The sequence below is a fragment of the Rhea pennata genome, chromosome 1 (assembly GCF_028389875.1).
Source record: "Rhea pennata isolate bPtePen1 chromosome 1, bPtePen1.pri, whole genome shotgun sequence".
NCBI lineage: Eukaryota > Metazoa > Chordata > Aves > Rheiformes > Rheidae > Rhea > Rhea pennata.
In genome coordinates, this window is record NC_084663.1 from 13268406 (window position 1) to 13283933 (window position 15528).

The window sequence follows — 15528 nt, forward strand, 5'->3', positions numbered from 1 at the left end:
GAATAACTAAGTATTTCAAGGAATCTATTTCCTATATAACAATCCTAACCTGGATGGCCAGGATATCATTCAACTGTTGAGTAAGATTTGAAGGTCCTTCTCAGTTCATTATGATTATGGAATGATGAAGTTGCCATGTTTACTAAATGTCATTAACAGTAAAATTGCAGAGAAGTGACATTTGTCATGAATGGTTTTTGAAATGCCTTTTTTTTTTAATTTTCAGCAGAAATATTTCTCAAAGCAACACACTAAAGACAGTTGTTAAAATACTACTACTCAGAGCTATGAAAAAAATAGAACCCTGTATCAGCTGCTTTCCACAACAGACATATTTCACTATTATGTTAGATCCTCCATATTACAATTTCACAATGACAGCCACAATTTCACTAAGATTTCCCTGTACAAAGGGTTAAAAGAAAAGAGACAATGAATCAGGATGGTAAATTCTACTACCTAAACTACTTCTTTCATAGCAACATTTGTATCATAAGAACTCACTTAGAAGTAAAACAAGATTTCTGCTACTCTAGAGCTAGAAAATAACCTTAAGAAGAAAAAGAATCTTACTCTTTCTTTACTTTCCAGGTTCAACATCAAAATAAAAGTTAACATTATCATTGAATTGATACCACTATTTGATCTTTTAACTTAATTTCAATAAACTGAATAAAGAGCTTAGTCACCTTATGCACCCACTATTGACTAAAAAGCTTCTTGAGCCATGAAAAACACAAACAAAATGAAAATATCAATGCAATGAAAATATATAATTGTAAAGTTTACCAAGAGACATAATTCCTCCACTCAAATCTATGGGTGATTTGCGACTGCCATCACTGAGAAGAGGATTAAACCCTTGGTCTCAAATGACACATTCTTTTCCCTTTTATAAAGGAACATCAAATACTATATAAACGCACTCAGTGTTCAGCTCAAGTACTTTATCTATGCAGTGCTGTTCTAAGAACAGCATTTCAGAATTGCAAATTGTATACAAGCAAATGAGAAACTTGTCATTTCCAGGTTCACATCTTTCAGTGGAAATTCTGTCACGTTCTTCTGAACCAATCAATGAAAAAAAATCAGATACTACAAACCTAAGGACCATATCCAGCTGCCAGAATTAAAAGTGCTCACACTGCCATGCCAACCAGCCAAGGCCCCACAAGCTGCTGCCTTGCAATCCAAGGCCAAGATAGTTTGTAAATAGAAAGGAATTAACATACTTGCTTTCCCCAAACAGCAGCAGTAAGTTTGCTAACTTAAGATAGCATTCTGCAATACGCTGTTCATGAAACAGGAGAATGAATTCTCAAACTTTGTTCTTCACTCTCTCTTATGAAAAAAATAAAAAACAAAAAGGGAAAACAAAGTTGAGCATCCTTAGATAATTGTCTTGGGTGGTCTGTTGTTTGGCTGGCTTGAAGGGTTCTTTAGCCCCAAAACGGCAACAGTAAAATGTGAATCAGACCCCATGCTGGCTGCTAGATATCAATCCCTGCTAAATATAAATACAGTCTTACCAAATGTCACATATGACACTGACATTTGGCAGCATATCTATGTTTGTGAAAAAATGATACTCTCTCAGGCTGCTGCTTTTTGCTCACAGACAAGAAGCATAGGTTCTGATTGCATTCCTGCCACTTTGTTTTCTTCATAAAAGTTCGTACCTTTTATCACTTCACCTCCAAAGCAGGCAGACAGCACAGTTACAGCTGTGGCACAAAGAGTGCAGTAAGGATCACTTTTCAAATTTTGAAATTAGACTTGGTTTGGACATCTTCAATTCCATAGTATAAACTCCAACAACTGAAGGACAAAACAGTAAGAGAGTACCACAACTATCTCCTAAAGAATACTCATTTTGCCAATGAATTACAAAACTGTCTGTGAAATAGTAGCAAAACATTGAGTATCATGATTTCTGAGACTTATTCCTGGTTCTGGGAAAGAACACTCTGTGCAGTTGTTGTAGCTAGTGCAGCCATTTCTAGATTCTATGACTTTAGCCTTGAGACCAGTGCAAATTTCTTAATTTTGTTATATAACTGTTTTCTGTTCATGACTCCATCTGAAAACACGTGTCACAAAATAACAATAGTTACCTTATTTGTAAAAACAATGGAGAAGAACTCTGTACTGAGAAGTCCAGTTTTCTACATCTCTCATAATTTACTCCTGAGCATGCAGCAGTGTATATTAATTAGTAAAATGCTCTTAATGTTTAAACATATTCTATTACCTAATGAAGTGGAGAAAATTCAAGCCCTTAAAGGTAATTATAATCAATTTAATCTTGCCTCTTATCTTTTGTAGGAGATGCTAACTACAGAATTTCCTGTCAATTCAAATGTAGCAAGTGCTGTCTGCATGCTTGATCTACAAGTTACATTTTTTAAAATGTTTAATCTTAAAAAAAATTAAAACATAGAATATGGCTGGATCTCAAATTCTGCTTTTTCATTCCTGTTTTTTTACGCTGAGGTACTGCACGCACAGGTACATATACCTTTAAATGCATTTATAATTGTATAATGAAAAAGCCCTAAAATATTAAACATGTATACCTGCTCTTAGAACTATCTCGACCTTATTAATACAATTTTTCAGAAAACATAATGGACTACCACATTTTCCATTCAGATGGACGTTCTTTTTAACAAGCACTCAAAAAGAAAAACCTATATACAGTGGCCATCTTGAAATATTTCAAGTGGCCCTTTCCTCATCCTTGTGATATTAAATACAACAGTAATTTCCTACAATAATAAATCTTGCTAACTGAAAACATCTATCTAGAGTATCATAATATAACAAAGTCTTAGTGTTTATCGGTCACCAGGCAATGCATAGCAGAGCTGCGGCTTCTCGATGACTACATTCAGGAAGTTGAAAACCACCCTTAAATGACTAACTTTGCATCATGTTCTACAAATAGTTATCCAGCAAGTTTTTGAAGTAGCTTAGGCATGAAGTGACTGAGCGGTCAAAAAAAAAAAATAAAAAAAGGAAAGCTGTAGTTTCTTATAACAACCACTGTTTTGCATGAACACAGTAGCAAATGCTAAGCCTATAGATATATATCTATCTACAGCTATATATATATAAATATATATATATATATATATGTAGGCTCTGGAGTGATCCAAGCAAGGAATTACAGGGTGACAAGCCTTACATGTGTATCTGGCAAGCTCCTCAAAACAATCATTAAAAATAGAACACCTTTATATCTGAAAGATTATCTGATAGAGTCTAATCAGAACAGTTTCTGCAAAGGAAGATTACGTCTTAGTCTGTTGGTATCTTTGAACATGTCAAACTAACTGCTAAACTAGAGCAAGTGATAAAGCACACAGACTTTCAGTCTTCCGAAGGATGTCAAGTTTCTAAAGAAATATACTGCAATTTGTGAAAAGTAAATATTGCCATTGCTAAAAAATGCTGGAAAACTAAAATTTTGAGGTCAACATTCTTTATTGCAATAGGCTAGTTTGATAATACAAAGACTAATAGCAGCATCCAGTCTGAATAAAATGGCCTATTTATTGACTTAAATTGCAGACAACTTGCCTCCTATGTCTTCTGCTCAACTACAGCCCGAGGCAAAGTGCTTGCAAAATCTTGGGAACTAGATTTGGAACCCAGCTCTCCTTCACATAGAAGTGTCCTAATCCCAAGGCTACATTTGGATTAAATCTTTCTGATCTGCTGTCCTCATGTCCCCGAATCTTTCATACGTATGAATGCACTATAGTGCCAGAGGTAGCCACTGAGCATTTCACCCAGCATATAAATGGCCTAGTGGTCAGCTCATTCTGGAGATTTAAAATTCAGGCCACTCAGGATGAGAGCACCCAGAAATCAGGACTCCGACTTTAAGTATTCTGACCATTGGATTTTTATGAGAAAGACAGATACAGACATCCTTCACCCCACTGATTCATCAAGCACTCAGGAGACAGCTTATGTTAAATTACAAATAAATGGAGAAGTCTCACATTTCTCACTGATTCCCAGACTCTGAAGAGGAAACTTCAGCAGAGGTCGCTCACTACAGGCACTGAAGGTACACACATAACTAATGAATACAGTTAGTGCGGCCTAGCAAGGTTACCCAGCTGTAAACAGTTCTAAAACCATTCTAAACTGGTATCACCATAGACCCCCTCCTCTCTCCCCAGATACAAGTTGCTATCCCTCTTTTAACCAATACTGGAGCCCATCACACAAGAAACAGCTTCCAGGAACTTACTACCATTACTAAATGTGTAGTTGTCATCTGAATTAGCTCCATGGATCTGCTCACTGTAGACTAGGAGAAGCATAAATGCCAGTGCCAGCAGTGAGGCAGCTTTGACTGAAGTGAACTTGGACAATCCTAGATCCACACACTTGGTCCCATCTGCAGGCCTTCAGAAGTACCTCCTGTTCTACTAATTGTACAGAGTTAATCAAGACTAATTCAAAGTTTCCTCTCTCCTCCTATTTAAACCAGTAGCCCAGAATTTTTCTGATGTACTATGTTAAGTGCTTAAATTATGTAAACTGAGTTCTGCCCTATTATTCCAAATCTCAAGTTTCTGTAAATAGGTCCAGCAATGTTCACTACATTTATTATACATCAGCAAGGAAAAAGAACATTGATGTAATAACATTTCCAGGTGACAACTGATCTTACATTAGCAAAGCCTAAGAAGATGGATGAACATTAACAACAAATAGGCCACATAAACAGAACACAGTATCAAAAAAGCAAATGATATCTGTAAGACTGGAAAAGAAAATGTACTTATACTACACAAGGCTGAAAAAGAAGATATCCCAAACCAGGAAAGGAAACTCAGTCAGTGAACTCTTCCATTCAATATTCTACAGTCAGAAGAGCACAGACACCCCTCAATAAACAAGAAATAACATGGAAAGTACTGCAATATCACTCTATTAATCAGTCATGCAATCTGACCTGAAATGTGTGTACTTCATCTGAAGAATAATATTTAAAAATTGGGAGAATTCCAAAAAGGAATATGAAGTATTACACATTTGAAAAATTATCCTGTTAAAATAGGCAAATATGAACAGAAAAATAAGGAATTATAAATTAAATGAGATTTAATAAGTATATAGAAAATATAGCACATAAAACAGAGTAATAGCTTCTCATAACATAGAGGACTTAACTCATTAATTGAATAAGCTTAAAGGATAGCAAAGCTAAACTTTTAACAGAGAAATATTATACCACAACACATATTTGGACTGTCAAAACTCATTACCACAGGAAGTCACTGAAGCCAAGATTTTACTCAGATTTAAAAAGAAAGCAGCTAATTTAAACATATAGTAACAATAAGAAGAGAAGAAAAAACACACACATATACACCTTAAGGAGTCTCAAACTTCAGGACCCAGGATTAAAAAATAATAGTAATTAAAAAAAAATCCTGAGAGATCACCAAGACACATTTGGTCATACAAATAGTCTACCCAACCTGACCCCACAGTGGCTAGTAGCCATTATAAAAGTGGCTAGTAGCCACAAATAAAAAGAGTATAAGCAACATGGCAAACACAGAACAAACTGTCCCTAAGACAGCTGAACATGAAGAGTGGATTATATTGCATCTGCTGACGACTTAACCCCAAAAAGCATCTGGTGCTGGCCAACATCCAACACACAAGGCAAACATGACTTCAAATTTGATGTTATATGGGTTTAACATCTTCTCTCACCTTGCAATTATTTTTATTTATTTATTCATTTTAAGAAGAAGAACCATAAGTTTATTTGCAAATAAAAGTTCAATCCAGTGCTTAGACTCATTCCAGGAAATGTGTCATCTTGTCTTTTTGGGATATATCCCAAGAATACCTCAAATGATCCTAGACTAAAATAAAGACTGGCACTATGTGTTTCATTTGAAGAGTATTTCCAGTAAAAACAAAATCAAGGATGGAAAAAAAAAAATTTACTTCACATGAAGGGGGGAGGGGAATTTAATTTTTTAGAAATCTATGAACTGCCTGACATCCTTCCCCACCGAAAAAAAAATTTTCATAGACAACCTACATTCCCTAATTTATTTTGGATATCTCTATACACATACATACACAAAACAATGGATATCTCTATATACATCTACGTATTTGTTTGCTCTAACTTTGCAGCTTGATCTGTTTTGAGATAGGATTAGACCAGATAGAAAAAAATAGGTTGTCATCTATGATTACATGTAAAGCATACGCAAACATTACATAACCATATATTATGTCCCTATCTACTATTAACTCTGTTTGCTCTTAGAAAGAATGTATTGTATGGTGGGGTTTTTGGTATTTTTTTCAAAAATTTGAGGAATTCCTTCAAACAGTTCCATGTTTTCTCCATACCCAGTAAGTTCCTATCCTTATGGATAAGAACAATAGGACAGTAAACAGAAGGGAGAAAACATGAAGTTTAAAAGTTTTAAAGTCTCCTCTTTTTTCATGCCAAAACCTTAAACTTACTTAAATAGTAGTCAGTTGTCCTTGAACAGGCAGAAAGAACAATATCTTCAATAGAGGTATCCTAAAAGACTTTTGGGTTGTTTCCTTTTTAAAAGAAAAAGTAACGTGACAAAAAACCAGACCTACCTTTTGCTCCATACTGACAGAAGTATTAAGTCTGGCTTTCTATCAGAGTTCCTAGTGTTCTACGGCTCCCTATCGTCCGTCTCCTGCTTTCACAGTACCTGGAACTTTCTCCTGCTTCCCACCAGTACTATGAAGTGGACATGCAGCAGTGTGTGCCCTGACCACTCAGACTTGCGTGTGCAGCGACTGGGCAGTAGCTGCTTTCTTTCTGAATGGATAAAGGATTGGAATATAACCGCCTTTCTTCTATGCAAATATTAATTGTAGACTCTAACTGTCAAAAGTTTTATAAAAAGTCGTGGCTGTATAGATTAAAGAAAAACAGAAAAGTATTTGTACAGGCTTTGTGGCCTTCACAAGCCTAGCTAAAAATTCACATGCACTGTTAGGCCATGAATATGAGGGGTATGCCTTTTATTATGCAAAGAACTTCCTCAAAGAAACTAAAATACTTTTGATCGTCTTTACTCGCACTCACAAAGATATGAAGAAAAGTTCAAGAGAACTATATAATAATATGTTTCAAAAAAGTTCTAATATAAATAAAGGGGTGATACAACATTTACAAAGAGTATGGGAAGACAGCTTATGTAACTTTGGAAAATCGGGAAAGAAATAATGTCCATCGCTTTCCAGTGACCCCTGCCAGCTAATACAGGAACAGCATTGTTCAGCTCCAACTGCTCCACCCTGCGCTGTCTAGTTAACCTCTCAAACAAAACTGACTGTCTTTTTAATACAGGGATGCAATCCTTCTAATACAACATCAGTATCCTGCTTCCTATTTCAAAGGTTACAGAACTCTGAGTTTTCACTGAATTTATACTAGTATTAGGTAGCTATGGATACAGCTAAGAACAACTTTTTGAAATGAGATAAGCTAATTCTGCTTTGGGAGAAATCCAGTATGGGGAGAGTTGAAGTGTTCACAGACTTACTGACAATTTATTTGTGTCATATTGCACATAATATAAAAAGAGGAAAAATATCTACTACAAACATTGAATTAAAGTTACTAGATTTCCAAATTCTTGTTCAGATTTCAGGCTCGTATTTTACTCTTTATCATTTAATTCTTCTGTATTCAGAGTAACTAAAAAAAAAAAAAAGGCATCAAAACATACAACAGGAAATTCAACTGCATGAGTATTCAGCTTCAAATGGTGACCAGAATCTTAAATGTATCCATCCCAAGTATCATTCTCAGCCTTTCCTTTCCGAACTAAAAACTGTTGGCAAATATTGTAAAGGAGGGCTCTAGGGAAAACAAGTCAGAACTGACAGAAGTATGAGATACCTACGTACATCTGTTCCTGAACACCTTACTGAAACAAAAATAAGACTTCTGAGAAGAGGATTATTCTTTCCAGGGAGTCACAAATAAAGCAACAAATCAAATAAGATCACCAACCTTAAGAGCTACAGAAACAGTCAAATACCTACAGCTATTTATAAATCCAAAGATTTAGCCACAAAATACTTTTATGCTCCAACCTCCACAAAAGAAAAGCTTCTCAAGCTAAACATTAATGTCCTGTAAAACGTAACAGGAATATACCATTTTGTCACTTACACTCTGAGCAGTCACTCTAACTGTACCTAACAATATTAGGATTAACGGGTTATTTCCAGTAAGGCAGTTCTACCTGGTAACAGATACCGTCATCTGTTTATCACCATCAAAAGGAAAAAAATAAGCGGGCAAATTACTGACAACACACTGTATTTAGTTTCATTCCTGTGAGAAAAGAACAATGTGTTAAAATTCTTAAATCATCTGTATTTTCTATAGGAATGTTCCATCAAAAACAATTTCAGAACATTAATTAAAGTTCTTTCAACAAGTCGGATCTTCCAATTAATTACTTTTCCCAGTTAATTATATTACAGATGAGCAAAACTGGCAAATTTAGAACAAAACGCAAGACTCGGTGCTTTTCAAGTGACCAACAACCTGTAAAAGCAATTAAAAAAAAAACAAAGTTCCAAGCACAAAGCCTGAGAACATGGACTAAAATGTAATTAACTGTAATATATCGGGGTTACATGAGCTCGGGGAATAACAGCGAAAGGAAAACAAGGAAACATCTGCATAGTTTTACTATTTTGTAATCCTTCCCCCCACCCCAGCCCTGCTCCTTCTTTCTGGCAAATGAGGATAACAGGAAAAATTGTAATCCACAATGGAAGTAGTCTAACATTTAGTTTCTCTAACTGAAAACCAAGCAAAACATATAAGCTGTAAAGAGGCAGTCACCCGGTCAGTTTGGAAACGGAAGAGATGGGCTAAAGATAGAAAGAACAGAAAAAGAGGACCAAGGGAGGAGGAAGGCATGGAAAACCCAAGAGCACAGGCGGAGATGAGGTCAGAGATGAAGGTAAGGATGCTGCTATTTAGGGCCTTTAAAGGAAAGCAGAAAAAGCAACTTTGACCGCCCGAGAGACGCGTCCGGGCACGCACCGCGCGCGCGGCGGCTGCAGCAGCGCAGCCTCGGCAGGCAGACGCACTGCCGCCAGCGCCGCCGAGCACCTCGAGCCTCGGAACCGCGGCCGCGCGCCGCGGCCCGAAGGAACCGGCCAGGCAGCGGCAGCGCGGAAGACGCCGGGAGGCTCCGCGGCGCCCGGGCGGCCCGGCCAGCCCCCGCACGAGGCGGAATGCGGAGCCGCGGAGGCCGCGGGCCTCGCTGCCTCCCGCCGCCAGCGCGGCTCGTCCCGCGGAGGGGCGCGGCGGCTTCCCCCGCCCGCCGGCCAGGGGCTGCGAGGGGAGCCGAGAGGGGCGGGCCGCCCGCGGAGGTCGCCCCAGCGCGGCGGGACGCGCCGCGCCGCGCCGCGCCGCCGGGATGCGCGCCCCGCGCTGCCGCCGCCCCCCGCCAACGGCCGCCGCCCCCCGCCAACGGCCGCCGCCGCCTCGCGCCCGGCCGCGGCCCCGGCCCCAGCCGCTGCCCCCCGGCAGGCGCGGGGGGAGGTCGCCTCCCGCCGCGGCGGGGATGCCCCGCGCCCCGGCTGCGCAGGGGCAGGGGCAGGGCGGGCCGGGGCGGGAGGCAGGGGGGGGTCCCGACCTTACCGGTTGCCCGGCGCCGCGGCGAGGCGGCGGCGGAGCGAGGCGGCGCGCGCCGCAGACAACAGCAGCCGGCGGAGCGCGAGACTGCGAGGAGGCGGCGGCGGGCGCGCGCGAGGCAACAGCTGGGCTGGATTGGGGGGGGGGGGGCAGAAGGGATGCGCGCGCGCCCCGGCGGCAGCAACAGCGCGCCACCCGCGCCGGCGCGCGCCACCGAGCCGGGGCGGGCCGAGGGGCGGCCCCCGCCGGCCGGGGCCGAGAGGGGGTGGGGCCACGGCGTGATTGGCGGCAGTGTTGTCCAACGAGAACCGGAGTCAGGAGAGGCCGCGCCTGACGGGCAGCGCGCAGCGCAGTGGGCGTGGCCAGCGTGACAGACAGCCCCGTGTGCGAATGGGCGGGCGAAAAGAAGGGGGCGGTCTCAACGGCTTCAGCTGCCGCGGCCGGTGCGATGGGCATGGCGAGACCGAGCAGCGGACGGGGGCGGGAATTTCCTTGAGCGGCGTCGCCGCTGCCCAATGATAGCGGGGCGCCGTAGGATGCGCGTCCCCCGCCGGCCAATCGCACGGCCCGGGGCGGGGGCAGGAAGGCGGTGGGTTTCCTGCGCCGCCTCCTCGCGTCGGCAGGCTGGAGAGGAATGAGCGGGGACCCTGCGCGCGGCGGCGGCTCCGTGCCGGGGGCAGCGGCTGCGCAGGGCGGCCCGAGCCGCTGCGGTAGGTGCGGGGCTGCGGCGGGGGAGGGCCCGCTCGGGCTGAGCGCCGGCGGGCGGCGGGGGCGGGCGCGGCCCCGGCTCCCCCTCGCCGCCAGGAGCCTGCGCCGTCGCCCTGCCGTACCCGGCAAGGCCCGGTAACGGTGCGAGCAGCACCGCGGCCTCGAAAGCCAGCGAGACGCTGATGGCTCCTCGATCGGGCTTTCGGCCTAGCGCGGCCTGGCGCTTCTGCTTTTTCAGTTATTCGTTTGCCAGCCTCTTCCGCTGAATAGTCTCTAAATTTTTCTCCGCCAGCTGCAGCAGTCATTAGAGACTCAAACAACTGCTGCTCCATGAAGAGTGGTGTAAGTACTGCCGTGAGGGAGATTGTGTAGTTTGATTTTTTTTTAAAAAAAAACATTATCAAGCCCACATAGATTACTTGAACTAAGGCTGCACCAATGCAAGGAGAACTTACGAATACCTAACCCCTATTCATACCAGCGTAATGCAAACGTTTTATTTAAAACAGGACTACAGTATTTCTTGCTAGGTGTTCATTTACTCAAGTGCTTATTGAAGCAGCAGTAAAGCTCTGTTAAATCAAGTCAGCGTGCTATTTAATTTGACCTTTCTGTAGTATCCTTTCCTGATCTTTGTTAGGCAACATTCAAGATGTACATTTAAACTAATAGGTCTGTGTTATCATTACTCTTGACCTGAATGGTATATTTCAGCCTCCTTCCTCTTTATTTTTTCCTCCTAAACAGGATATAATTAATTACTGCAATATTCTAATTATGCAGATAATCCCACCAAGGTCAGTAATGCTATTTATATAATGTTTCTTATTCCTGAAAACTTTCTTCTAATCACACAGATTCCTATAAGCAGTCCAAAGCTTTTTTGTTTTGGCTTTTACATACTATTTGCCTTCAATATTGGTTCAGTGTTTTCACTGAACCAAGAAGAGTAAGTTTAGACTTGTGTGCTATAGTTGTATTTTTTTTCCAGCATTAATCATCTTGTTGTGGTAGCTAGTCTTTAGGTGAGGATTTGCAGATATTTCCTTTCTTAATGAAAGGTGGGCAAATGCTCTGCATAATCAAAGCCTTCACTGTTATGTCAGCTGTACTCCTTACTATTAGTTTTTTGGGTTTTGTTTTTGTTTTTTTTCCATCTTCCTTTACTTGTGGGACTGCAACTTCCTTTACTTGCAGGATTCATAGGGCTTTTTTAAATCTCAAAAGTCCATTTGGATTTTCTTCAACTTTCATCAAAAAAGTGTCTCTGAAATTGAATAGAACCTTGCCCTGGTTTTGTAATCCTTCTCAATCTTGCAGTTAGATTGAAGAATTAGATTAAGACTAATTAGAATGAGGAAAGGTAGTATAGTGTCCTATGCTAAATTTTCTGTGCGTGCTTTTTAAAAGTGTGTTAGTAAATGGTTCTGAACACTTAGGAAAACAGAAAAACTTTTCATGAAGTGAGCAGCCTTCAAAGTAAGTAGCCCTGTCTCATACATCTTAAGCAGCTTTCTGTTCTTTCCCTCCAGAAACAGTTGATAGCACCTTCTTTGAGTATCTGATAACTGATACTTCTAACAGTGTTGAATTCCGTTTTTCCTCTTGGGCACAAGTTTACAGTCAGCTTCTTTTGGTTTCTGTTTTCTCCAGTTTGTTAATGAGAGATTCTCCTTCTTGTAGCATCAGCAGCAGAGATTTCTAGTTTTCCAAAATATCTTCATAAAAGGGATGTTGAAACACAGTTTCGGATCGCTACCATCTTGTTTAGCCACAAACTTGCACTTCTGAATGCTGGAAATACTTAAAGGAATCGTAGTAGTTGTTCCATCGTCATCTGTATCTGCTGTATAGTTCACATATGTTCTTAAAATGACAAAAATGCAATGCTCTCTAAACTTCCTCCAAATTTTTCAGTTTACTTAACAATTAACACCTCTGTTGAGTAACGCTGCTCAGCTCCCCTCCTTCCCTAAGAATGACCTCCCAGTTCCACCATTAACAAGCTTTCATCAGCTCCTGTGGCAATCTGAGCAGAGCTGAGATAGCAAATAAAATAAAAAAGGTCTACAAAACCACAGTTAAATATATATTTTTTTCCTGCTAGTTCAGCTGTATTAATGGGCCTGCTTGGGGGCTACACAAGCATTGATGCTAACCAATGGGAGGGAATGCATTGGCTGTAATTCCAATGCAGATTTTAGGCTGAGCTGGATCTTTACTGTAAGAGAATCCTCCACTAGTGCTAAATCCAATCCATTCAAACTTCATACCCAAACTGAACAAAAAATTAGGTCTGATGAACTACACTACTCCCCATCCCTGCTCTTGCTCCAGTGCTTATCTGAGCGCTAAGTCAGTTCAACTTGCTAACTTGGCAGAAAAGTAGCCCAGTTAAAAAGAAAAAAGTGCTAATAGTTTTCTGCTTGGTTAGCATGTTGAACAGGCTTACCATGTGATCTTGCGAGCATCAGCAGGAACAGCGGTAGCTTGCAGCAAGGAGCACTGAGGAGAGAGAAGGGAAGCCGCACTTGTCCTCCTCTTGTGGTCTGCTGACAAGAATTCTTTGTTTTCGCTGAGATAGCCCAAATGCAGTTCCGAGTGTGGTAGTCTGGGAATAGTTTGGCAACAGTGAATCACTAGCTTTTTTCTACTATATCATTTAACCATGTTCCAAGAAAACTTCAGTGGAAAATGAAATAAGGTAGCTTAAACTACCCTCAGAAAAGTACCACTCTGAGTAAAAACATTGAGAGGCAAACTATTTCCACATTGTTTTTGGAAGGCATCATTTCTGGTCTTTCAGGTCTGTCTTAAATGTTCCTGTATTCTCAGGCACAGTCCTCAGGTTTACTTTCCTCAATTCCCAGTTATTACATATACTGTTTGCCAAATGTACCTTTATTTTTTTATAGGATTACAGTGAGAGGGATAAACCATCACATCTCACAAAGGAAGTATGATCCAACACAAGGACTTACTGCTTATTGGAATCAGACACATTTTGGTGTTTTTAAGCAATATATTCCAATACTTTTTTTCAGAAAGCCTTGTCAGAGTGGAAATAGAATGAAGTTGTTGCTTAAGGATAAAGTTTTACCTTTTGCTGTGGCATGTTCTGGATACTCTAAGTGAGAGGCTGTGTTTGGAACTAGCTTAAACATCTCATCTGGAAGAAATCAAAGTTCAGTTTCTTATTTCAAATGAGATTAAATTTCTAAAAATCTCAAATATTTAAACTAGTTGTTTGAATAAGAAGTTTTATTTTAGCACTAACTGATATGTAATTATCAATTGCTATATCATGAAATATTAAGGAAAACCATAGTTCTTCATAGCCCTGCTTCAAAATTGGTATTTTACACTGGCTGTGAAAGTCTTCTGGCAAATGCAGTAGTATCATAGAATCAGTCAGGTTGGAAGGGACCTCTGGAGATCATCTAGTCCAACCTCCCTGCTCAGCAGGGTCACCTAGAGCATGATAGACAGGACTGCATCCAGGCGGGCCTTGAAGATCTCCAGAGAAGGAGACTCCACCACCTCCTTGGGCAACCTGTTCCAGTGCTCTGTCACTCTCACAGGGAAGAAATTCCCCCTCACATTCAGGCGGAACTTCCTGTGCTTCAATTTCTGCCCATTGCCTCTTGTCCTGTCACATGGGACAAATAAGTCTGATAAATACATTAGTAATATGAAAACTAACATTTATGACTATTATTGCAGATATACCTGTTCATGTATAAATTTCTATGTAGTCATGAAGTAAAATATACTACCAAGCCAATAAATAAAGTCTAAATAGTCTTAGACACCATATACTGTAAATGCTTTTCGTCAAACAGTTGTCCCTATAGGTGATATCCATGGATTTAGTATATTAAGATTGCTGCTTGACAGAAAGTAGTAGCACTGCTCACTGGCTCAAGTTCAGTCAGGTCATTTCAGCTGAAGCTCTACAGTTTGCAGGATCAATCAGCTGATTTCTTTCTTGCACTTGTTAGTTTATGTTTTACTGTGATTATTCATTATAGAGAGAATTCTGTTACTTAATATTGGACAATGAAGCTAACATAGGTGCCTCAGTACTGCAGGAAAATGAATTTCAATCTATTCTCATCATGCAAAACCCCTAAATTAATTTGGCAGCTACTTTAGAATTAAAGCATCATTTGTTTCACAGAATAGAGTAAAAGGCACTCTGGTCCTGACACCATTAGAGTCCCTCACTGAAAAGGGGGTTTGTAAAAGAACTACTAGAAAATAGAGAATGTAGATGAAGTGGAAGAGGTGAGAAAGCAAAAACAAGAAATTAGGCTCTTTTAGGGAATACGTATAATAACTGTATATCAATATTTTTGACTTCTTCCCACCTCTCCCCCCTTTTTTTTTGTTAGGTTGTTGCTGACCATTGAAAGACTTCCTCTCAAAGCTGTTTAAATGAGAATGTCCCTGGCGCAGAGAGTACTACTGACATGGCTTTTCACGTTACTCTTCCTGATCATGTTGGTGCTAAAGTTGGATGAGAAAGCGCCATGGAACTGGTTCCTTATTTTTATTCCAGTCTGGATATTTGATACTATTCTTCTAGTTATGTTAATTGTAAAAATGGCTGGACGTTGCAAGTCTGGCTTTGATCCTCGCAATGGTTCCCAAAACATCAAGAAAAAAGCTTGGTATCTCATCGCAATGCTACTTAAATTAGCCTTCTGCCTTGCCCTCTGTGCTAAACTGCAACGATTTACTACCATGAAACTAGCCTATGTATTTATCCCTTTGTGGGCTCTGCTTATTGGGGGTATGATTGAACTTGGATACAATATCTTCTATGTACGAAGAGACTAAAATGTAGTATGTGGTTTCCAAGTCTGAGAACGGTACCAAATTACTGGATTATTATAGCTTTGCAACAAACTTGACCTCTAAATTAGAGCATCAAGTTAGGAATCGGTCACTCTGGAGATCATCTAAACCAGACTGAAAACTGAAAACAGATTTATTCCATTTTTTATTTCAAAACTGTCACATATGCTCCTGTAAATAAAAGTATTGTTCAACATCAGCTGTTTTAGTATGATTTAGTTACGTGCTACATCTAATAAAATGTAGGCTCTTCACCT

General features: G+C 40.8%; 2 protein-coding genes across 7 annotated transcripts in view; one reads left to right on the plus strand and one right to left on the minus strand.

The window, feature by feature from the left end:
• Positions 1-9797, minus strand: part of PHTF2 (putative homeodomain transcription factor 2) — a 73888-nt gene extending 64091 nt beyond the window's left edge. For both annotated transcript variants that reach the window (XM_062581493.1, XM_062581487.1), the window contains exon 1: positions 9710-9797. The gene's annotated coding sequence lies outside the window, so the exon portion shown is untranslated. The remainder of the gene's footprint in view (positions 1-9709) is intronic.
• TMEM60 (transmembrane protein 60) lies at positions 8836-15470 on the plus strand. Of its 5 annotated transcripts, XM_062581521.1 has the most exons (4): positions 10318-10413; positions 10704-10753; positions 11159-11208; positions 14806-15470. In XM_062581521.1, exon 4 carries the CDS (start codon positions 14849-14851, stop codon positions 15251-15253), a length of 405 nt encoding a protein of 134 aa, XP_062437505.1. In that variant the 5' UTR covers positions 10318-10413; positions 10704-10753; positions 11159-11208; positions 14806-14848; the 3' UTR covers positions 15254-15470. The 5 variants fall into 5 exon arrangements, with proteins under 5 accessions (XP_062437522.1, XP_062437505.1, XP_062437497.1 ...); XM_062581513.1 differs by lacking the exon at positions 11159-11208; XM_062581529.1 differs by lacking the exon at positions 10704-10753.
• The last annotated feature ends 58 nt before the right edge of the window (positions 15471-15528 follow it).